This window comes from Rhinolophus sinicus, chromosome 1 (genome assembly GCF_057876585.1).
Source record: "Rhinolophus sinicus isolate RSI-liver-muscle chromosome 1, RSI-T2T, whole genome shotgun sequence".
NCBI classification, from domain to species: Eukaryota; Metazoa; Chordata; class Mammalia; order Chiroptera; family Rhinolophidae; genus Rhinolophus; species Rhinolophus sinicus.
This window is the reverse complement of record NC_142501.1, coordinates 57,411,896-57,436,381: the sequence shown is the minus strand read 5'-3', so window position 1 is coordinate 57,436,381 and position 24,486 is coordinate 57,411,896. Positions and strand designations below refer to the sequence as shown.

General features: G+C 48.7%; 1 protein-coding gene across 13 annotated transcripts; it reads right to left on the bottom strand.

The window, feature by feature from the left end:
• IKZF4 (IKAROS family zinc finger 4) lies at window positions 1-24,486 on the bottom strand. Of its 13 annotated transcripts, none has more exons than XM_074325575.2 (10): window positions 24,264-24,461; window positions 16,392-16,442; window positions 13,045-13,194; window positions 11,203-11,296; window positions 9,825-9,929; window positions 8,571-8,831; window positions 7,711-7,878; window positions 5,039-5,188; window positions 4,461-4,592; window positions 1-3,842 (listed from the first exon to the last, which is right to left on the bottom strand). In XM_074325575.2, the coding sequence occupies exons 3-10, from the start codon at window positions 13,129-13,131 to the stop codon at window positions 3,082-3,084; spliced, it is 1,758 nt and encodes a 585-aa protein (XP_074181676.1). In that variant the 5' UTR covers window positions 13,132-13,194; window positions 16,392-16,442; window positions 24,264-24,461; the 3' UTR covers window positions 1-3,081. The 13 variants fall into 13 exon arrangements, with proteins under 13 accessions (XP_074181676.1, XP_074181674.1, XP_074181675.1 ...); XM_074325573.2 differs by lacking the exon at window positions 24,264-24,461 and adding an exon at window positions 14,984-15,123 and having other exon boundaries at window positions 16,392-17,736; XM_074325574.2 differs by lacking the exon at window positions 24,264-24,461 and having other exon boundaries at window positions 16,392-17,736.

The window sequence follows — 24,486 nt, the reverse complement described above, 5'->3', positions numbered from 1 at the left end:
GGTGTTAAATTACTCATGTTTATTTATAACAGACCTTCAGCCAGTACAGTACAAAACTTACAGTAGTATATCTCCGTTACACAAATATTTACTTACAATATATTACATATACAAAATGCTTTGCAATAAGTCTCAAAAGCTAGTTTAACTCCCCTTGAGAAAGGAGAAAAACTTTTAAAAAAAAGGGGGGGAGGTGGAACCAGAGGAAGAGGAGGAGGTGAAGGGATAAGGTCCAAGGAGACACCAAGCATAGGCTACAAATGAAACCCTGGGAGAGAGAGAGAGGAGAGGTGGTATTGCACTTGCTTCTGTGTTTTTTTTTTCTTTTTGTTCTTCATAACTTCTGATTAAAAATATATATAATATATATATATTATTTACACAAGAAGCTGCCAGAAGTATTATAAAATCCCATCTGCAGCTCTGGACACGGACACAAAAAAACAAAAGTCTGGAAAAGTGTCTACTTAGAAATTTTTGTGTGTGGTGTTGATTTTGAATATCAATATAAAAGGAAAACACCTCTTTTCTCCCCGTGGGTTTCAATGCATTTTTTTTCTTTTTCTTTACCTTTTTTTTTTTTTTTTTTTTTTTTTTTTATGCAAAAGGAGTTGGGAGAGAGAGCATGAGGGTGTTTGAGGTTCCAGAGCTGAAAGGCTCTAGAAAGTAGGATTTTGTACCTAAGACCCTGGTTAAAGTGCAGTGATGGTCTGGAGAGAGACAGAGTGCCCTTCTCTCCCCTCCTTAGCACCTGGTCTTGCCCTTCCAGTCTCTACTCTCATGGGCTCAGAATATAGTTCTTCATGTTCCAGGAAGTTACAGGTGCCAAAGCTGACTGGAGGAGGGGATGAGGGCACCCTAAGGCTCTGATACCCCAGAAGGGACTGGTCCTTAAGAGGTGTCACCAGATTAGATACACAGCAGACACAGAAGAGGTGGTAGGCAGTAGGTCTAACAGGAAGAGGCTCAGTAACCAGAACAGTTGACAACTCCAGATATTAATCTCAGTTCTGCTGTCATCCTGAAAAAAGGAGCCAGACCCCCAGGGTGCTGTTGAGAAATCTCTTCCCTTCTCTAGAGACCACTCTCCTCCCTGCTAACTCCCCCATCCTCTGCCCTTGACAGCATCTGTTTATTGCTACATTGTCAAGGAGGAACAATCAACTCACAATGTCCCTCCCTAACAATCTGGTTCTCTTGGGGGGGCCACATAATGGGGGAGAAAAAGGAGGAAGAGGAGTTTTTTTAGGGTCTCCCCATAAGAGGGTAAGGTAGACTCTTCTTAGAGCCCTTAAGAGCCCCAATCCCAGGTCTGTTCCTTAGCCAACCCTTTACCATCCCCCTAAATTATCCCTGATAGGGAGTGAGAAAAGTAGGAGGCAAAAGAGCCAATAAGGAAAGGACATTTGGAAAGAAAGATGGAAGGGAAGAGAAAAGGAGAGAGAAGGACCAAGTGTTACAACTTGTGAGGTGTTGTGTTTGGTTTTTACTTTCTTTTTTTTTTTTTCTTTAAATATAGAAAAACAGCCTTTGGTTTGAATCTCGAGGAAGCAGAGAATGGGATGGCTGTGGCCTTGGGCAGAGAACTCTTGTAGAAAGAGACCTCCACTTGCAGTGGAGCTGTATCTCCTCCGGCCCCCACTCACTAACTATGTTACCCAAATAGCCAGGGGTCTGTGCAGTAGCCAGGAGATTGCCCCTTCCTGCCCTAGGTCTGGAGGCTGAGTGTAGAAGAGGGCAGTAACGGATGACCCCCTTTCAGTTGTGCCCATCCCATTCTTGCTGGGACAAGAGTGGACTGGGGTGCGGGGCAGGTGCCCGTGCTCATCCTGGGATAATTTTTGGTTATACTGAAAAATAGAAGAGAGAAAAGAGACACCCTTTTCTCCATGCCACTGATCCTAAGAATAAGGCCCAGGAGCCCGGAAATGAGAGGGTGAATCTTGCTGGGGCGGAGGAAAAGAAGGCAGCATGACTGAGGGGTTGAGATACCCCTTGTCACCAGGCAGCAACCCACTAGTTTCCCATAGGACGGGGACTGCAGGAGTCCCTGAGAGCCTCGGAAGGTCACTAGAGTGAAGAAGTTTGAGAGGTGGAAGAGTATGAGAAGAATTTTTGACCCACCTCCTTCCCATGCCCCTGGTTCCCAATTAGGCACCTGTGGCTCCCAACGTGTCAGAGACAGAGGACTGCAGACCTAGCCTTGGCCCCTGAAAATAGAAAAGTGGGGCACTCCAAGGAGAGAAAAACTACCACTGAGTAGACGGGCAGATTGAAGAGTAGAGCAGTGTTGGGGGTTGTTCAAGTGTTGGGGGAAGAGATATCACATCCTAGAGGGAAATCCTGAATGTAGGCTTTGGGGAACTCATAGGGGGAGTCAAGAGGACCCTCAGTCCCACCATGACTGGGGAGAATTTCTTTAGCCCCTCCTTCCACGTGAGGGAATTCTTCATTTGTTCAAGAATAGTGCAAGCTGCCTAAAGTGAGAGGGCACGAGAGGTATGGAGTACCAGGTTGAAGGGTCCCAGAGAAGAGACATAATGCCACAGAGCTAAGGTAGGGCCAGAGGGAGCTATCGGCATCCAAACTGAAGCATCACATAATGTAAAAGGTGAGGACTTAGAGCAAGAAGCTCAAAGGTCCCTTAGTACTAAGAGGAGCTTCCCACCCTCAGGGCTGTTGGAGAAAGCCAGATCAAAGAGAGAAAAATTAGGTCTAAAGTGGAAAGGGACTGTGGGTAAGAGGGTGGGGGAGTGGCAAGTAACTGATGTAAGGTAAAAAAAAAAAAAAAAGCAAAAGCAAAATCAACTAATTATATTAATAAATAACTCAGTGAGTATGCTGGGGTGAGAGAAGAAGAGAAAAAGGAGAAACATAAGCAAAAGACCTGTTTCATCACAATGCTTAAATCAGTCAGGGTGGGGGAGAAAAGGTGAGGAGGGCTCAGGGTCAAGGGTGAAGTCAGGTAGCCAGTGGTGAGGGCTACGCAGCCAAACTCCTTGGATGTGGTGGGGACAGGGCTAGACCCCTGTGGGGGGCAGAGTGGAGTGGTGGGCTGAGTGAGGGGAGGGCAGCACGTCGCTAGCCCACCTTGTGCTCCCCGCGGACAATGTGGGAAGAGAATTCGTACCGGTCCTGGCTGTGGTAACCACAGATGTTGCACTCGAAGGGGTCTCTGAAGCCATGGCAGCCCATGTGGATAGTGAACATGACATGGTCCAGAAAGAGGATGCGGCAGTGCTCACACTTGAAGGCCTTCACTGGCTCACCGCTCTCGCCCACCACCCGAAGCACTTCCTTGGAGGGGCCTGGGGTGCCCCGCAGTAACCCCTCCTGCGGCTTGGGGTCCTCTTTGGCGTAGGCAGGACTGGGCCGGCCCACCACAATGGTGGGAGGTGGCTGGGGTGGGGGACCCTGAGGGAGGGATACCACCCCCCCAACCCGATCTTCGTGGTTGCTCTCTGTATCTGTGGAGTCCTGACAGCCATTGCTGGGGGATGCCCCAGGGTCAGTAAGGGGGCCTCGGGCCCGGTAGAGGAGGGGACCTCCGTCAGCCAGGTCCTCGGGTCCCTCACCTGCTTCTCGAGACCCTGGAAGCTCCAGTCGACTGGGAAGGGGCTGCATCTGGGTGTAGACAGAGCTGATGACGGGTGTGAGTTCTGAGATGCAATTGGTAGGTGGAAGGCGGAGGGGACGCAGATGCTCTGCCCCCACAAAGGCCAGAGAACCTCCAAAGCCAGGCTCCAGGCCGTGGTGTGCCACCAACTCCACATCCTTCTCATAGCCCCCCGAGTTCACATCATAGGGGAGGTCCGAGAGGCTGAAGCGCATCTGCTTCTCGCCTGTAGAGAAGAGGCTCTCAGCAGGGCTGGGTTTGGAGAATTCCTCAGCTCCCCAGGATTAGTTCTTTGTTTTCTTACCCAGGGGATGGCTGTAGCATTATTTACCCTCCCTCATTTACTTCCCTCGAGCTCAGGTCCCTTGTGGGGCCGCCGCCCGACTGACTGTAGGCTGTAATCTTCGAAAAGGACTCAATTCCAGCCCATTGATCTTTATTACCGCTGTCACTACTTTCTATAAAGCTCCAGGTCCTTAGAGAGCGAAGGACCAGGGCCCGGTGGGCGACCCCATCCTCACCTCCTCCTTCTGACTCTAAGGGCCCTTCTCTCAGCCCCTATAGACAAGCCCTTGGTATCCTCAAAAACTGGGAGAGCCAGAGTCCCTTGACCCCGTCCTTGTAGAATCACCACAAGAGCCCTCAACACTAACCCTTTGTACCTTCTCAAGGTCATTATCCCTCTTCACTCCTGTTCTGGGGACAGATTCTGAGCACCAGAGACCACCAGACTTTCTTTTCTTCAATCAAATCTCCAGACCCAACTGCTCTAATGGCTACCAGACCTTAGATTTAAATGAGCTGTGGCTTAAAGCTGATGTCTCCTCTCCAACTGGACTCTTACCTACAAACTTCTGGGGGGTGGAACGCTTGCGTTTGGTGAGGCTGTTGGCCAGACGATCAATGAAAGTTGGCCTCTCAGAGGATGAGTGCAGCATAGAGTCTGGCACCATCTCCAGGTCACGTATCTCATCACCTATGGGGAAGGAGATGGGAATAGGCAGCTGAGTAGGGGAAGCACTGGACCAGGAGCCTTCACCTGGAGAAAACCAGCAGGTCAGTAGCCAAGGAAGGTCATACCCCATGCCTGGGAAATTAGGTTCTGCTTACTTCACCCTATCTAGAACTCATCCCAGCAGTATGTCAGATAATTTGGGGACAATTATATACACTTGACCCTTGATTTTATACTTCCTTGTGTACCCTCTCTCCCATTAGACTGAGGACATAGATCAAACCCTCCCCTACTTCTGGGTCTCCCTGCAGCACCTACCGGGGGCTCTGCATTAACGGGGGTACTTGGCAGATTTCCTGAGGTAACTGTCCCTTTTCCAAGGGCCTTATCCCTTCGTGGGGAGGTGCTGGAATCAACCTTGTTCTGTGCCCTGCCCTCAACTCCCCCACAGTCCTGTCACAGCCCACCTGGCTGGCCGGCCAGAGCTTGGGCTTCAGTGCTGAGACTCTGCAGGTAGTTGTGGCACCGCTCCTTGTGCTCCTCCAGGGTACTTTGCTGTTTGTAGCTCCGGCCGCAGTAGTTACACTTGTAGGGCTTGCCCACCGTGGGAGAGGAGACTGTGGATGAGAGAGGAGAGAAATAGCATCAAAATTACTTCTTCCTGTGCCCTGGCTCTACAAAATCATCTAGGAGGAAAGGTACGCTGGCATTAGGAGGAAAGGATCTTGCTCGGTTGAATTCTTCTGCTTGTCTTTCCTTCCCCAACTTCAGCTGTGAGCAAGGCCAGAGGATCAAACCTTGGAGAAGAAGAACAATGCACAGCTATGGGAGGAGAGAGGGGACCCAGGGCATATAGTGCGGGACTGCTAGTGGGCCTCAAGATGGCCAAATTGCTGCTCAAAGGAAGGATGGACCCAGGGACTTTGCAGGGGATCATCCCTGGCGGGCAGGCTGGCCCCACCCCAGGATCTCAGAGTCTGGGGCCCAGACTGTGGTTTAACCTTTCCACGTGGCAGACGGCGTCAGTGTTGTTTATCACACAAGGGGATTTTTTTGCTTACGAACTATCTGCTTTGGTTTGGGGGAAACTGGTGGGCTGGGGTAACAGAAATGAGAGCCCTCAGATCTGCCAATGTTGGGAGGGGCAGTTTTCACTGACCTTTACTTGTGCTTTTTTACCTCCACTCCTAGCCCGGTTTTACTGCTTATTTTTCTTTCTGTCTCTCTACACTGAGATACCAAGAGAGCCCCAGAGAACGCATCACTGATAGAGAAATTCCGAGAAGAGAAAAGAGTAAAAGAACAGAGAGGAAAACAAGGGAGAAGAATAAAAGGAAGAGAACAACTTTGGGGGAGGGTCTTTTTTTTTTTTAAAGAACAGGTTATAAAGATTTGTTTCTACTAAAGAGAAAAGGTTGGAAAAACTGAGATCGACACTTCCTTTACAGATAACTTTTGAGAGATGATATTTGTGAGAGGAGAGAAAAAAGTGAAAGAAACAAGGTATTGTATATTTTATCTTATGTATCTTGCTACTACTGAGCAGGGAGACTGGAGAAGGTATCTCCGGGACTGCCCCCATCCTCCTGCCTAAACTTGACCTTGATTCAATCCATCTACTACCATCTTGCTCTTGCTCTGTAAAGCCCAGTGTTTGGGGGATGAGATGAAAGCCATGGTTCCCATCCACCCAAGACTCTTGAGGAAATGATTTAACATCTGCAGAGGAGCCGTTGTTTTCTTATAGTGTGGGTTGTAATAGAAAGCGTTTCACATAATGGGACCTTACAGTATATCTGTGCCTTCTTCTGTCTCTAATATAATCTCTTACAGAACATTCAAAATCCCCCTCCCCCTGGCCTGGCTGTAAGAATTCTAGGGGCCAAGACATCAATGTTCCAAACCAGCAGGGGGAGCCGCCCCTTTCCTGAGGGAAAGGAGCAGGAAGGAATCTCTGGCACTGGACCTTGATAGGGTTCTAGGGAGGCTGCAGAAAAGCTCTGTGACCGGCAAATCTTTTTCACTTTTTCCAGAGTTGTCAGCAAAATGGGATAACAACATCTGCTTTGGAACTGTTCTGAGGATCACATAAGGAGACACAATTGGAATTGTGGATTATAAAGCATGAATCAACGATGCTTTTTCTCTCCATTTCTTCACATACATAGAGCTAAAGAGGTCCCAGCTCTAAGGTGAGAGAATCTAGAACAAGGTAGGTGGCTGTAAAAAGTAGAGGGTGGTGAAGTGATTGCTCTGTCCCTTTAAATCTTGGCCCAGGAGAGTTTAGAAAAAGAGAAAAATAGCAAGGAAAGTTTCCAAGGACAGACCCTGCTAATTCTCTCCCCTCTGCCCTTCTTCCTGACTTTTCCCAATCTTGAGCTCCCTCTTTCCAGCCAGCTCAGCTCCTGGCATCTTCCCAAGTCCAAGCCAAAAGCTTAAAACTTAGTAAAATGCTTCGAAAGTGCTATCTGTCCCGCTGATTCAGGCAGATGTAGGTTCAGTCTTGGCTGGGCTAGAAAATCGGGTTAGTCCAGTTCCCTGGCACTGTTCCAAACACTGACCTCCAGGCCCCTGCTCTTGCCGCTGGGAAGGGGAAACGTCTTGGGATGGGGAACAGAAATGGGATAATTTTTCCTAGGTTTCCTTTCTTCCAGTTTGGGAAGCCTGTGGATATTTTCAGGAATCAGTAACAAGTAAAGGAGAGGACAGACCTCTGATGTTGCCAGAGGAGGTGAGCACAGGTGTGGGGCTGGGGGCAGTCGGAGTGGAAGGAGGGGTTTCCCTGATGCTCAGAAGTGAGGGGTGATGGGGCACAGATGGTTCTGCCATCAGCAGGAACTTTAAGAAGTCAGGGAGGGTGACTGTTAAAGAGCCAAGGACATCGCCCATACTCCTTTTGTTCCATGTCACAGAGTGTGGCAGATGTAAAATACCTCATCAAAGAGTCCCCCAAATTCCCCACGGGGCCTGCTGCCCAGAGGAGGAGTTGGAGAGGCAGGGCCCGATCTGCTCTGGGAGTACTCTGCCTGCCTCAGTGACAGATAATGTAACTCCCCAGATGGAAGAGAAGTCACTGAGCTCTATTTACTGGGTTTATTGGGGTCCCGCACCCTCCTCTCCCACTGGGAAGGTCACTGACCCGAGTGTGTTCGGAGGTGGCCAGTGAGTGCATCGCGCCGGCGGCAGGCGTAGTTGCAGAAGGGACATTTGAAGGGCTTCTCCCCAGAGTGCAGCTTGATATGGCGCAGCAGGTTCCCCTTCTGAGTGAAGGAGGCACCACACTGGTTGCAGTGGAAGGGCCTTTCCCCTGCAAGTGAAAGGGCAGACTCCAGAGGACTGGGCGAGAGCAACTTCGAGGACTGAGCCTAGTCCCCCACCCTCTGCCCCACACTGCCCGAGGGAGGGAAGGTGCTCAGAACACGTTTCCGAGAGACGGAGCTGTGCCACTGACACAAATCCTGCTTAAGAAAGATCCCCCGGGAACAGTCTTACGCTGGGAAGGTGTGGATTAGGGGTGTGTGGCATGGAGAAGGGCACCAGGCATGGAACACTGGGCCAAAAGACCATTATCCAAACCCAAACCCCTGGGGCTACCTCTGCCCCAAGAGCCCAAAGCCCGAGGAAGCTGAGAAGAGGTTTCTGTTTTCCGTTTTTTTTTGTGTTGTTTTTTCATCATGAGATGAGAAGGCCTAAACAATACCTAGGAGTCTTACCCCCGTTGGATTATAGGATCCTTCTTGAGGCTACAACACTTTCCCCTCCCTTACTTCTGAGATAAATATCAGTTCTTTATAACAGCAGCTGAGGAACGTGCCAGGGAAATCAGGTGTTCAGGGCGTCCAAATTCCGTCTCCCTCCCTTTATTTTTCCTCAGCTAGAAAATGTGCCAGGACAGACCATTCCCTTTCTGAGGCTACCCCACTGTAGGCATGGCCTCCTAGCACTGCCTCCACCTCCCCAGCCCACCTGGGAGCTCCTCCTGACCTCTGGCTTACTCACCCGTGTGGCTGCGCTTGTGCACCATGAGCACGTTGGGTCCGATGCAGACCATGCCGCAGACATCACATTTGAGCTTGCCATTGGGCAGCCGGATGCCACCAGGGGAGTGAGGCTCTGGCCCACTTCCATCACAGTAGCCCAGGGGCTCCGACAATGAGTCTTCCACGATCACACTATCGTCCTTTTCCAGGAGCCGCTCATCTGGCCCCAGCAGTCTGCTTGACTCCTCATCACTGTACATCTCAACCTTGATGGAGTTGGCTAGAGGGTGGGATGGTGTTTAGGATAGAGACGGGCAAAGGGGAGAGCCTGTCCCCAGGCCGGACTGGCACTTCTGAGAGTCCAAAAGGACTCTCCAAGCCCTAAGACACTCGGGCTTCATAAGGGGCCAACACGCTAGGTATCCTATGTGGTGATGTCAGGGTCTGCTGGGCGCTGACGCAACCCTTTCCTCCTATCCCACTGACCAAGCAAATCGGCTTCAAGAGAAAAACTTTGGGGGTACATAGGATGTCTTCTGTCACTGGGGAGAGGAGGAGGTTAAGGGGAGCCTACTTCTCCACTCTCTTGTCATTAAGAAAGATGTCTGACTTGGGCCTGGGCAGGAAGCCAGCAAGTAACAGTGACACGAAAATGGTCCTAGGAAGACCGAAGCGACGGGGGTAAAGAGAAAACAAAACTGGAAGACAGACATGGCTCACATTATCCTCCCACCTCATAAGACTGAACCCCTCTACTCCATAAAAATCTGGAGAGGGGGATGGAGAAGGGAGGAGCCATCGAGGAGAAAGCTTTGGCTCTAGCTCTGACCTACATTCCTGGATATTTCAACCATTTAGAGAATGTCACAGATCTAAGGCCAGCTAAGGAGGGGCAGTCATGGGGACCCCGTCTGGGCGGGAGAACTGGGAGAGGTGATGAGGAGGTCCTCCTCATCTACTTCCTACCTGACTCCAGCTCATGATCTTTCTATCTACCTGCTACTCCAACTCCAGACTTTCTCTTTGCGGCCTTTACAAACTTAATCCCACCCATGTCTTTTCTAATTCCACCCTAGTCTGGCAGTGATTCTTCACTCTCCTTTCAGAAATCATAAAAACCCTGGACACTGAGCTCCTTAGTGCTCTTAGAGACTCTGAGCAGGAAACCAGAGGGAGGCAGCGATGGGGAAATGGCTGCCAATGGAAGATGAATCGAGGGCCAAACACAAATGGGGGTGCCCAGTGCCGGGGGAGGGATGGAAGGTACACTTACCACTGAGTGAGCGGCTGGGAGAAGAGTGCTGGCTGTTGGGGGTGCTCACTGAGGGCCCCACTGGGGCCCCGAGGAACTCCTTCTCCAGAGATGAGTCCCCGCTACCTTGGAAGAGAGAACAAGAAGGCAGGTGAAGCTGCGGGTGGGAGCCATTTACTGTCCATTGCCTAATTTTTTCAAAATTCAGTTAGATTTATCCTGTAGCCATGTACAAGGCAGTGTTGTATGCTGGGCACCATACCTTGTGCCCTCGCCAGCCTGGGTGCCCGGTGCTGACTTCTGCAAGCTGAGTGGCTGGGCCTTGCCCACTCTACCTTTATCTAGGCCTGAGGGGAAGAGCATCACTGCCTGACGTCCACAGGAAGCAGGGCTGGGGCTGGGCGGGCCAGGGTGGAGAGGAAAATGGGGGCCTCAGGAGGGAGGCGGTTCAGGGCAGACGTTCTTCCCTATTGTTCCTCTCTGGAGCCCCCAACACCAGGTTCGGGATCTGCAGGAAGGGCAGCTGGAATTGTTCCTGAATCTAATGATAATAATAGCAGTGATAATGATGGCAGCTGACATTAACTGAGTGCTTACTATGTCCCAGTCATTGTTCTATGCATCTTAAATGAATTATTTCATTTAATCTTCACAACCACCCTATGAAGTAGGTGCCAATATTATCTTAATTTTGCAGATGAGGAAACTGAGGCACAAAAGAGGCTGTGTTACTTGTTCAAGGTCACATAGCCCATAGTGGTGGGACTGGCGGGATCTGATCACAAATAGTAAGTGCCCACATCCGTAATCACCACCTACACAGCCAACTGGGACTCCATGTTTCAGCAGGGGATGTTGGGGCCATTAGACTTTCTAAAATTAGCAAAAATTCGAGTACTCTAGGAACCCTCCTATCTGATATGATTCCAATCAGATATTTACTATTTGAGGTTCCCTTGACAGTGAAATAATCAGTTTATTTTCAATGTATTCATTTTAACTTGTTGACAGATTGCTTTGTAAAAATGCTTTTTGAAAATTTCATGTTTTTAAAAATCAGATAACACACCTGAAGATAATATGAATCATGTCAAAAAAAAAAAAATCCCTCCTCCCCACAATCTTCTACACAAATATATAGGTGAAATAAAACACATGTAGACACAGACACACGTAAAACACAGAGACACAGAGATCACATATGTAGATGCACATAAAGAGAACACACCTACTGAGATAAACATACCCATAGCCTTCTACATTCTCTGCTAACATGAACATGCATGGATGTGTGCACACAGGCCTAAATATGGAAGAGACACAAACCCTAAAATTCATCCCTGAAGTCCACCTATTAGTACTTTACTTTACCCAATTTCCCAGCTATGCACATACTTACTTTCACAAAATAAAGATTCCATTATAAAATGGTTGGAGTCTTGGGCCTGAGGCAAGAAATCCGGAACACACCCTCCTGAGGGATCCCTCTCCAGCTTTGGTCAGTGGGAAGAAAACAACCACTCAGGACTTTGGGACCATTTCCCATTCATATCCTCTCCTAAAAGTCCCACTTCCCCCACTCTATCCCATCAAAGCCTGAGGAAATTTGTTCACTATCTATAGAAAAAGCCTTTTGGCTTGAAACTGAGTTTCCCCAGCTGGGGCTCTAGGTGAACCATGGTTAGATACAAAAGTCGCCCCAAATCAAAACCACACACATATAATGAAGTGAGCATCTCAGAGTTGTGGATTGAGACTTGCAGACCCAGACACAGTTTGAAAATATGTCCTTTCAACTACATGTAGGGTTTCTAAAGTTAGGAGGGCTGAAAGGGTTATCTTCTCGTTCCTTTTCAAACACCAGTGCTAACTTGCCCTAAATCAATTGATGTTTGTAATGGGGGAAAGACTAGGGCTCTGGGCCCTGGCACTGAGTCCTTGACCCTGGACGGATGAGGAACCTTGCTGGGAATCCATTGCTGGTCCCAGCCTACTAGGCTGAGGCGGCCTCTGGGGGCCAGGGGCTTGATATATGGGGCAGGATATCCTTAAAGGGATATTTCGGAACATTAAGGGGAAAACATCCTTTGTGGCTTTCCCTATTAAAGCCTGGGAACAGGAGGAAGAGCAGGTGCCTCCAGAGTGACAACAGTAGTTCAAGGAGTTCTTTGGTGCCATGGCCCTCCCTACGATAAAGGTAAGAGGGAAAACAGGCTCAAGTCTACTTTTATGGGGCTAATACATAAAAATGAATCATTTCAGGGGTTGGAAAAATCTTTATGGGGCCCCCAGGGATTTTGAATTCTAGCTAAAGGGTGGAGGGAACTAGAGTCAGATTTAGGAAGTCCTCCAGTTCCTCCCTTAGCCTCAGAAATCCCAGTGAGGGAATTTCACACGCCTGGGACTCCCGAGAAATCCCAAACTGTCAAAGCCAAAAATTAAGCCTGCTCTCAGGTCTCAGAGACATTTTCTTGGTCAGAGTCATTATGGATTGGCTGGACCCCCAGAGGGCAAAGCCAAATCATGAGGTTCACACCAGAGGAACTAGGAGGTGGGTATAGGGCAGAAAAGCAGGAGGGAGAGACAGGAACCAGGGCAATGTCCCACAAGCTAAATGTGTTTCACACGCTGAAGAAGACTAGCCCTCGCTCCTGCTGCCCTTCCTGGATCCCTTAAAGAGTGGCTACATCTAGGAAATAGCCATGAGGCGGGAGAACCTCCACATTTCTCTGCCAAGGACCTCATCCTAACTGCTTTCCCTTTCTTGACCAGGGGCTCAGGGGTGGCAGGATGCTAGCCTGCTAGCAGGGAATAGTGGGTACAGGAGCAAAGAAAGACGCCCATCCCCAGCTCTATTGTGGAAGGAGGCTGAGGCCCCTTAGATCTGTTCCAGGCTGAGGCATCTGCTACCAAGGCTCCTCTTTACCTTGATTCTCTCTATTACCCATTCCCACCCAGGCCTGTCTCGGCATTTCACCCTGAGCAGCTCTACATCTGTCCCCAAGGCCTAATCAAGATGTCACCACAAGCTCCCACTGCCCAAGTCGCAGTCTTTGCTTAGCAACACCAAACACCCTTTCCCATCCTCCGCAAGTGTAAGGAGGAACGCCCCCTCCCCCGCCACACACACACAACCCCCATCCTCTCCCTCTCCTCAGGCTCGGGAGTTGTTACTGAATTGGCTCCCTAGCCCCAGCACCCCCCTTCCCCCCTCCACTAACCACCTTCTGCCTGAACTTACATTATCCTTCCCTTGCCGGTGAGACCCTGGGGTGCGAACGCGGCCGCCGCCTTGGAAACGGCGAGGGAGTGCGGGTGGTGTGTGCATGTCTGCGTCTCGGTGGCAGGCAGGGGTGAGCCCAGCCACTCACCTTCCAGGAAGCGTGGATTCCTGGAAGTGAGGGGAACCGCCGTCATTTCGCAGGCAGCGGCAGCGGCACGGTGAGCAGGGGCCCACGGCTGCAGCCAGCAAGAAGAACTCAGCCCAGGGTGTATGTGTGTGAGTGAGGGAGTAAATGAGAGAGAGTGTGCGTGTGTGTGAGTGAGAGAGAGAGAGAGAGAGAGAGAGAGAGAGAGAGAGAGAGAGAGAGAGAGAGAGAGAGAGAGAGAGAGAGAGAACCCTGGATGTGCTTGGGGAGGGGGCTAGAGAGAATGTATATGTGTCTGGTGGGGGGGATGCCAGGCTACTGCATCCCTTTCCCAAGCCTCTGAAGGGGGTGGGGGGTAGGGGGTGTGTGCACAGGGAGGGGGAGGCAGATGCCGTTGCCCTCGTGCCCGGCAGACAAAGAGGAACTGCACAACAAATGCCTGAGAGAGGCAAGAGTGTGTGCAAGAGAGAGAGATGGATGGGCCCTCGGGTGGGAGGGAGAAAGGGGGGCCCCCAGGGAAGGCCCAATCCTCCGCCAGCTGGGGAAGCCAAGGCCCCAGAGGTCATGGGGCCCAGGACACAGGGCAGCTTCAAGGCTCTGAGATCGGCAGAAAGCCCCTCCCCCACCAAACTCAGGCACTTGTATTCCCTCCTTTCCCTCCTCCTCCAGGAGGGAGGTAGCTCGGTAGATCTGGGGACTGACAGCCCCCCTCCTTCTCAGCAGTGAGAGGGCCCAGCACAGTCTGGTCTCAGGCTGGTGTGGTTCTGTGGCCCTGAGCCCTTTCAGATCCCAGGCAAAATACTGGTATAGTCTCCCCACCTCCCCTCCCCTCCTGTGCCCCTGGGGCGGGCAAGCAGCCGACAGCCCTGGATGAATCCGCCCTCTATCAAGACAAGGCCTCTGCTCCCTTCCCTTCCAGAGGAGCTGCTCACTGACGTGCTGACCTACTTTGGAGACTAGATTTTCTGATTCCAAGAATTTGGGGGTGGGAGGGGCCGTGAAACTTTGGGCTGCCTACCCCTGGATCCCTTTCTACTAAGGTTCCCTTAAACATTTCCCAGTCCCAGAAAACTTGGGACAGGCACTGCCTAGTCAAATAATTGCATGAACTGGTTTGAGCAACTCAGTTTCCCTTGAAAGATAGGAAACGGGGGAGGAGAGAGAATCTGTGTGGTAAATTCATGGGCTCTTCCCTTTCTTCCCTCTGTCCTCCAGGAGGGAATGATCTGCACCTTTAGAAAGAGATAGGGGGAGAAAAGATGGACTTTCTGAATCAGGTTCTGTGAAGGGGGAAAATCTCTTTGAAGAACAGCAGAGATACCCCCTTCAAATGGCCAGGCAGAACTGCGATAACCTTGAAGGAGCCACTGGTGGGCACTGTAGCCTTTCCCACTGCTGCCCTATCAGCCCAGAAGGCGTGGGTCAGTGATGGGCTCTCAGATGCCCCCCAAGTGGACTGTTTCCGCCATGCTTGTTTTTTGCAGGGGCTACTTTTCAGGGCTAATGTTAGCCCTACCCTGATTTTCCCTTTTCCCTTTCTAAGTTAGCTGCTAACATCTAGAATTCTCAAAATAAAGATGAAGGGTTTGGGGTTCTCCACTTTCATTCAAAAGCCATTCTGTGCAGAGAGAGGCCTCTTCCTACCTAGGAAATGCCAACCTGCTGGAAGAAGGGAAAGCTTGGTCTCACAGCACCGTGAAGCAAACACCCTCAGAAGTTTTTGTCTAATATCCAACATTCTCCAGAGATAGGACTGAAAAGAGCCCTGTGGGATATTTCCCCAGCCACCTTCCTGGTTTTTCATTTGCCTACCTTAGGGCGGGAACTGGTTTTCATCCATCTGAGTGGTCCCCAGCAATAAAGCAGGGTTCTGAGTGGTTGTTGCTCAATAGTGGTTTTCTTAACTGGGCAGGAGGTAGGAGGGTTGGCTCGTTCCTCAGAAGGGCTATGACCTTTGTACCAATAAAGTCTTTTTCAATTAAGTCAGTCCACTTGACCCCTGTCACTCTGTCCAGCATGTGACAGCTATTGAATGCCTTTACCCATTCCAACTCCTTCCCTCCTTAAATGAAAAAGGGGTTAGAGTCGATGTCTTCCCTTATGTTACCCAAGTGTTGTCAGTGACTCTTAAATGTGTGCCTGACCCATCCAGCTATCTGCCTTAGCGCATGCCCATAACTCTTCCATTGGTCCCACTTTAGGGTAAAAAAAAGAAGCTTTAGGTCATCTCTACAATGGTGCTTGGATTTCAGATGGGGATACTCAAAACCCAATTCTGGCTTCCCTTACAACTCTTATAATCATTTCCTGCTCCAACATTCTAATGGTCCAAAAAATGATTGCTTCCATCTTACAGATACTGTGTCTTAGGCCCTTTCCTATACCCTCCCCATTTCTTTTCACCTTGTTAAACTCTGAGAGGATCCTGATTACTCTAGAAGCCAGTCGTACTATAAGCCGTGATCTCTCCTGCCTCAGTAAGAGTACCTGGCAGGTATGAAAAGCTGCATGTTATGATCGTGGGAAATGATTGGGAGAAATGAGAACTGGGCTCTAGAGCTCTACTTCAAAGGCTATAAGTTGTTGGCCCACTGGCTGAATTCAGCCCATAGATATAAGTTTGGCTTGCCCCATGAACATTTTTAAAAAGATTGAGTCATTATTTTTAAATGGAAGCGTTTCATATGAAATCTGGATTTCTGATTTCTCTTAAAAAATTGGAAGTTTTGGCCACACTGGATAATGACTGGTAGACACTAAAGAGCTGCTGCTCCTTGAGGTAGGACATGTTCTCTAGTGCCCCACCCTTCTCTTCTGCTCCTTAGCCTAACCCAGGTCACTCATTTACATATTCCCCATGGCCATGACAGGCCTTTGAGGTCTGAAACCCTGCTCCACTCTCTACCTGGCTGGGAAAGAATGTCCTGTTTGGCTGGTGACCTCGGGGCACAGAAGAAACTCTTTTTCTTCAAATCATTCCTCTCTAATAGTCTCTGCTCGTATTCCTCTCCTATTCCCTTCCCCTTCCCCTATCCCCTAAGAAGTCTGGGAAGAGAATCACTAGGGAATGTAAAGTGACCAAAATAAATGCACACTGTCAAGCGTGAGTGTCAGCTCTGTGACTAGGGCACTCAGAGGTCCTGCGCTAAGCTGAAGGCTCTGCTCCACAGGAGGGTGTCTGCTCCCAGCCCTTACAAATAGAATGCACAAGAGGGCATACCAGATATATAGGAGCGGCCATTGCAGTCTTCTATGTCCATCTTAGATTCTGCTGAAAGAGAAAATAGCTGCCATTAGAAGCTGGATCGGGGAAGGGAGGAGGTTTCTCTCTAACATTCTGGAGTCAGCAAGAAACCTAAAGGGTCACTTAAGTGTGCTCTGACCCTATTCTAAAGAAGAAAAACCTCACACCTTGTCCTGGTGGGGAAGATAGTGTACCCTGACTTACAAACCCCAGGGTCTCCTCCAACCCACAATTTCTGCTTGCCCAACCTCTGGGGTGGAATCACTGTCTTATTCCAGAGCGGTCCTGGTTGTGTTGTTTTGAGAGTAGACCCTCTCCCTGCAGGTAGAGCAGATGCTGTAGGAAAGGAGGCAGGTTACAGCTCAGTTCAGCCCTTTGGAGGCAAAGAAACAATCCCATAGAGGCTCTATATCTTGTTAAGGATGGGTTAGTAGGAAGAGGAAGAAGCAGGGTTCAGTCATTCAAGGGATTCTGTTTTGGGTGTGTGGCAGGAGGGAGGGGGATAGGAAAGTAGAAGGTGGGAGAGAGCAGCCCACCTCAGGTTCAGTGAGGAGCCCTCTGCTGAAGGTATAATAGACAAATTCAATGGCTTTCCCCGCCATCTTGTCAATTACTTTGCTAAGTTTACTGTTTTTAAATGAGGGGGAGCCTGAATTTAAAATGCAGGTTAGTCTATTTGATGGAAGGCAGATAGTAATTGGCAGTACAGTATTAAACAATCCAGAACTGAGAACAATTAAAAGTGATAATTTGTTGCAATGAATTATCTCCTTAGGATCCTGTGGGAGGAGAAAAAACATCCATTTGCTGGAAATTTACATACATCCAAAATTGTTTTCTGTTCAGCTAATGAAAAATAAATACCCCAGGGGCAGATTTGGGGGAGCAGGAGTAGGGCAAGGAACAGCCTGAGTTGCCACTAGGATTCTTGGTCTCTTTGAAGGATCTCACTGAGGCAGATGGATGAAAATGTGGGTTGTTTGTAATATTATATTGATAGAGGCAGGGGTAGGGATTCCTGGAGAGGGGAAAGTATCTATTAACCTGTCTCTCCTCACACTACGGTCCTTCTTGTCTAGTGCTGAGACATCATACTCCTAAAACGTCTCATGAGAAAGCCTGAAATGTGGGCTTTCCTCCAGTTCACAAAGCAGCTCTCCCTTAGATTTCATCAGAGCGATTGTTAGTCTCATCCAGGAAAACTAGGTTTGGCAGAAAAATTTCTCTAAGTGTATTTTCCACTTTTCTTGACATCCTCCCTGGGATAGATTGAGCTTTGGGACCAGACTGTTAGACCAAGCCACAATAATAAATGGTTCCCTGAAGGTTCCCTTCCGGGCAATGATTAGAAGAGCCCAAGTCCACAGGGGTTAGTGAACTCGTATCCTCTGGAACTAGCCAGAGAACTTGCAGTGGCCAGAGATCCAAAGATGAGGGAGGGCGGCCTGGTACTCATAGAGCCCCTTTCATTCCCAAACCATTAGCTCAAGTTCAAAACTGCAAAGGTCAAGATGCCGCACATGACCCCCCCCCACACACACACACATACACACATATACACACCGTGCAGGAGAAGCAAGAGTGAGCAGAATTTTCATTTTCTGCTTAGAGAAACTGAGGCTCAGCACGGTTGACTTGTTCAGGGCTCATGGTAAGAATAGAACAAGAAAAAAACACAAGTCTCCTGGCTTTCTGGGGTGTGCTCTTTCTATTAAACCATGTTGCTTCCTTTCAAAAGCCAGGATACTCAAGGCCTTCATGGATCTCTTGCTTTTCCCTGGTTCTAACGTCAATTAAGGCATCTTTTCCTTTGGTATAATCCCTGTGGGAGTGGGGTCTGTTACTTAAAAAGGAAGAACAAGTTGAACAGGCTCTACCTAGAGAAATATGCTTGTGTGTGTGTGGGGGGGGGGAGAGAAAGAGAAGAGAAGACCAGGGGCTAGACAAGCACTAGGTGGGCAGAGTAGTTGAAGCATAGCATTCAGCTAGCACTGGCTCAGGAAATGCATCTCATTCTTGGATACCTGCCCAAATGGCCCCAAAACAATTTCCAGAGGGGTCTAAAGGAATTGTTTTCTGAGTTGGACTTTGTTCCTAGCAGTAAACTGAGCTCTTCTGCTTCTTAATTGCTTTTAACAGGTGCTCCATGACACATCTTGGGCAAAATAAGTCTTTAGCTGCCTCCAACTGGTATAAATGCCAAGTTGGTAACCCTGGAAGCCAGAGGGGATTGAGATTCTGCTGTTCCCAATCCTGGGATTCTGAGAGCCAGGAGCAAATCAGTAGATGAACTTCACTATTTGCTCAAGCCCCCAGGTGGCACATCCCTCCCAACCTTCCCACTGCCCATCCCTCAAAGCACCTCCTCCCCCTGCCAGGCCAGGCAGGCAGATCTTAGTGTCTCCTTAGAGGAACTGGGTCAAATTAGGCAGTGCCAATTGGAGATACACTGTAGGGGGAGGAGGTTTAAGGAGAGAGAAGTTAGTTACACAAGACAGGTCTGGCTCAAAGATCTTGGAAGGAAACTGGCTTTATATCAACATAGATGTCATTTAGTGATACAGGTAAGCACATATGTACTACAAATTCAGCTCAGTGAGCTGAATACAAAACAATTAGAAACAACTAGTCTCCCAATTCAAAAGGAAGTATCTCTGTGAGGAAAAAGGAAAGGTTGGTCATTGTAACCTCTGGAGACAAAGATTTTCTTCGTTGTTCTTTTGAATCCTCTTGGCATCATAACAAGAGTCCTCCATAGCCTTTTGTCCCATCCACTTGATGTCGCATATGAACAGGAATGGGAATCCCTTCCAGACAGATTTCTCACCGTACTTCCTGACAAGCAGCAGGGGAGAACCAATCCAAGGTCTGGGTTCTAATGGCAGATCAGGCATCAGTTACCACCGCCATCTCCACATCTCCACAAGAACATTCCCACAGCTCTAACTATTAGTGACAAAAATGTCAGAAAGTCAAGATTTCTCTATGAAGTGGCTCTGAAAGCCTGAAATAAGATGGACATCATAAGTAATTAAAGCTCTTCAAATCCTCCAAGGAATCCTGTTTGATCCAGTGACACTTCAAAATTGGAATTTAAAACACACTCCATGTGGCCTCGGGTGGGTAGAAAGGTAGTGAGGGGGGTATTGCTGGGAAAGAGGCTGGCGGTGGAGTGGCAAGAATCCATGCTGTCCTTTTAGTTATTATTCCTGAACTACAACAGGGAGAAGTGGAAAAGTTTTCTCCGGTCTCCCTTAGGACCTGGGATCTGAGGTGGAGCTCAGCAATTAAGATAAAACTTACCACCTGCCTGGGTTCCACAGGTACAGGTACCACAAGTAGCTCAAACCTACAAAATCACCCTCTCCTGTCCGTGCCTTCCTAAACTGAATAATCTGAGCAAAAATATGCTGGAATCTCTACTCTCTACCAGGGTTTTGCCTAATTGGGGAGGAGAAAGAGGTAGAGGGTTGAGGGAGAGGTGGAATTAGGCATTGTCTGCAAACTGACTGTGCACCCTTTCCAGGAAATAGACCTTGAAATCGAGCAATTTGCCCCTCTGAAATTATCTTTAGGGACAATCTAGTGACCTCTGAAAGAAACCCACCAACCTTTTCTCAGCTCATGTGTCTGTCTTTACAGCAGAAAGCTGCCTCATTTTTTCACCAGGTTGTAGATGGTGACCTTCCATCTACATATAACACAGATGAAGACAGCTCAGCTTCTTATCCAAGAACTTGGGGAGCAGTGTAGAGGGGATGAATTCCCAGGTCATCCTAGGAATGGCCAGACTCTAAAATAAGAAGGGGTAAGAGCTGGAAACACAACACCTGGGCAGTAGGAAAATATCACTTCATTGTTTCCTTTTAGATCTCAGATGAATGCATCTTTTCTCTTGTTCTTTGTGCTTCCCTGTGCTCCCCATGTAGACTGCGGAAGAGAGAGAAGGCTAAGGTTTATGGGTGGGAGGAGAAACAATCCTACCCTACCCATGTCTCATTTTAGGACTTAAGGAATTAAGTGTCAAACTAAACAGTTTAAATCACTAGGTGTGATGCACATGAGGTAATATTTCCTGGTGTGTTTTTTTTTTTTTTGGGGGGGCGGTATACTCTTGAGTATACAATCCCTGTGTTTATAGGAAGGTCCCACAAAGTCACTGCTATTTAGCTGTACGTTTGGGTAGGGTTGGGGAAAGTAGAACAAGGGAGTTCAATTTGAGTGTTACAATAATCAGTTTTAAAGCCAACGATGTCCAAAAACAGGGTTAGCTCCATCTAACGATGTTTGAAATTACATGGAAGTCTCAATTAACTATTCTAACTGGGGTAGGGTGGCAAAAAGGTGGAAGAGACCAGGAACAATTCTGGCAGTCATGGCCAGAAGTCCCTAATGCATGCTGATCAAAAGAACTCACTGGACTGGTGTTTGTGCCAGAAATGCGAGGTCTGACAATTAAGTTTGCCAACTTGTTGCAACGATGTTGCTAACCTTTTCTTGATATTGGAGGGATTATTCATTATGAATTTGTACCAGCTACACAAACAATTAACCACATTTACTATTTGGAAGTGCTGAAAAGGCTGCATGAAAAAGCTAGACGACCTGAACTTTTCATCAACAGTTCATGGCTCTTGTATCACGACAATGCACCAGCTCACACGGCACTGTCTGTGAGGGAGTTTTTAGCCAGTAAACGAGTAACTGTATTGGAACACCCTCCCTACTCACCTGATCTGGCCACCACTGACTTCTTTCTTTACCCGAAAATAAAAGGAAATATGGAAAGGAAGACATTTTGATGACATTCAGGATATCAAGGACAGCTCTGATGGCCATTCCAGAAAAAGAGTTCCAAAATTGCTTTGAAGGGTGGACTAGGTGCTGGTGTTGGTGCATAGCTTCCCAAGGGGAGTACTTTGAAGGTGACCGTAGTGACATTCAGCAGTGAGGTATGTAGCCCTTTTTCTAGGATGAATTCTCGAACTTAATTGTCTGACTCCTCTGCTAACAAAGAACCTTGCTCTGACAATCCTGTTTAGTAAGCCTCTCTTCTAGTAGAGAGCCTTGGGGGCAGGGAGGCTCTAGGACCTGGGGAATCTTGGAGCCAGAATGGAGCTGAGAGATGATCTCCGATCTCTTATTTAACAGAAGCAGCAGCTAAGCCCAGAATCACCCATCTGGTTAGTGACAGAAGTAGGACAAATAGAACCCAGGTTACCAGTCTGGAGTTCTTTTTAGTACTATGGCACAAAGTTAAATCTTACCACATAGTTGGAAGGTTTGGGGCCACTTTGCTTGCTTGCTTTCTTGGGTGAGGAAATGAACAGTTTTGGGGTCTACATCTTAGTGACTGAAATCCTTGAACTAGAAACACAGGTTTATGGATGGAAAAAGAAATAACCCTCCCATGTCTCTTTCAGAGATTATAGGCCTGAGGAAAAAGCCAACCTAGATATTCACTAAATATCTTAAGGTAGAAACAGGGCTTCTTGGTTCAAGGATTATGTCAGCATATGTATTTCAGCAGAGTCTACAAGGTTGATACTACCCGCGGGGGTGGGGGGGCTGGGGGGGGCAAGCCATTCATATCAGCACTACCATCTCTTAGATATTTTCATCGGACAAACCTTGAACCTGTCTCTGTTTCCAATATAGAGCCCACAACTTTTCTGAGACGAGGAGGCAAATCAAACAACATGGAATTCAGTCTTCTCCAGCAGGGTCAAGAGACCAACAAAGAAAGGGAGTCTCTCTGCCTGTGGCATTGTCTACACCCACAGGGTCCCACACTCTTATTTCTTCCCGCAGAGTAAAATGAGGCTAGAAATAGCTGCCCAACAATAACTCATCTCTATTTTTCCTTGGCTATTTTGTGTGTGTGCTGAGGGAAGAGAGATGGCCAGTTTGGGAGAAAATAATTCCTTTGTGGATGTTGGAGAGGGTAGGGTAAAATGTGGGATAATGTTCCTGCCCATGCTGGGAAGTACAAGCTGCAGATTTAAACTAAGAGGAAATAAAGAAGAAACTTTCAGTTGCATTTTCACTGGAAAAAGTCAGGACTTACTTCTGAGCCAAGTCCTGAAACATGCTGTACCCTTAACCTACTGGGAGGAAGGGGATTGCCCAGAAGCTACAATTGAACTGCACTCTGTGGGCAACAAAGACATTATGTTTTGCGCTTGAGACATCAGCATCTATTGACTAGGGCAAGATATAATTCTGAAGCTACCCAAGTGAGGGCAGCTCCCACCACCCTGGGGCCCACCCCAGAAGTTCCAGTGAAACCTCTCCTGCTTTCCAATGGTAAAGCTATTTTCTTCTTTTAAGACTTTATTTTTATCTCAGGAGCCACTCTTCTGACTGTTCTCATGACCCAGGGAGTTGTCTGGATTCTCTGGCTTTAGGCTGTTAGTGGGGAAGGCTGAAGTCCCCTACATACCACAAATCAAGGTTCACTGACCTACTGGCAGACCCATGAGGGGATGAAGTATTCCTGGCTAGACATTTAACATACCCTACCAAACAAGACGCTCCACTTTTAAAGACTGTCTGATTTGGCCTTTTATCTGGACTTTCCTCAGAATCAGAGTTAAGTGTAAATACTCTAGGTAGACACCTGTTTTTAATGCTTCCTAAGGATATGAGCATATGAACGTCATCCAGGCTAAGTGAACAAGGAGCAGGCAGGGGAGACAGCCAGACCTCAACAGTCTTCAGCTTGGTCATGACCACAGATGGCCTAGAGCTGAAATGTGAGCAAGTCAGGAGCATATCAAGCTTACCACGGATGCTTTGAGGGCTTAGGATGGGGAGACTAGGACACAGCTGGAGCTATCAAACATGTAAGTGAGGGTCAATAAAAGTCCCAACAGTAGACAATTTTGCTTATAAGAGAAGGGATTGAGGGGGGAAAAAAGGTACGCAAAGCTTGACACAATGTGGTTGGTAATGCATCGAATCTTCCTGGAAGCAGAGTTTGTAAATTCTTGACTGTGGAGGGGGGTAAAAGTACCTTATTTTCTAAACATCTCACATCTAGAAGTCCATGTTCCATTAAATATTCCACTATCCCAAACAAGACCAGTCATGATTTTAAAGAAAAGAAAGCATAGTAATCAAACAAAAACGTAAAAAATGAGTATCTACAACTCTGAGGGAAGAAAATAACTGGGATGGGGCTGTGTGAGGAGGTACATGCAGGCTTTTTTAGTTTAGACCAGCTTCCTAAGTCTGTTGCTCCCCCACATCTGCCCCAGGGCTTCCTGTTACATTTCTTAGGGCTCACATGCAGTGAATCTCTTCCTTTTCAGGTTCCCTAGACTTCCCACCCTACACAGTACCCCCATAGCACTTTTCACTCCACCTGAAGTTTTTTCTCTACCACATGTAGTTCCCACTTTGATCATTATCTCCCAGACATTTCCCACCTAGGCCTGTCTTTCCCTTCAACCTTCTCGACCAAACCCCTGGGTCCCTCGTTTTTTCCCAGGTACCCTCTATGATTCCACTTTCTCTGCTCTAACCTTCCGTTCTACCCCAGCGATACCCTACCGAGGAACCTCACGCACGCCAGAGCCTGCCTGTCCTCGGTCCTCAGCTTTGACCCATCTCCCGCCTTTTGTAGGACGCCTAGGGTCCTGCTACCTCCCCCTCAATCCTGGGGCCTAGCGCCAAACTCCCCAGGGCTAATTTTCTCCCTTTGGGCCGAAGCCCACCCGGCGACCCTCTTCACACCCAGCCGGCGCCCACATCTCCCCTCTCTTCACGCCCAAGCCCCTCAGGCCCCGCCCCCGGCGGCCGAGGTCCCGCCCCCCGCGCTACGCCCAAGCCACGCCCCTCACTCACCTGAGGCAGCTCCGCGCGCGCGCAGGCTGGTGGGGTGAGGGAGAGGGGACGGTATTGGGGGAGAGGGGGGCGGGGCGTTGGGGGTCCCCCACTCTGGCCCGGGCGGCCCAGTGCGGGGGGAGTGGGGGTCACTGAGGCGGTGACAACTGGGCCGGAGCTGGGACCCGGACGCTCATCGGCGGCGACGGCGGTGGCTCCATCTCCATCAGCGGCTTCACCTGAG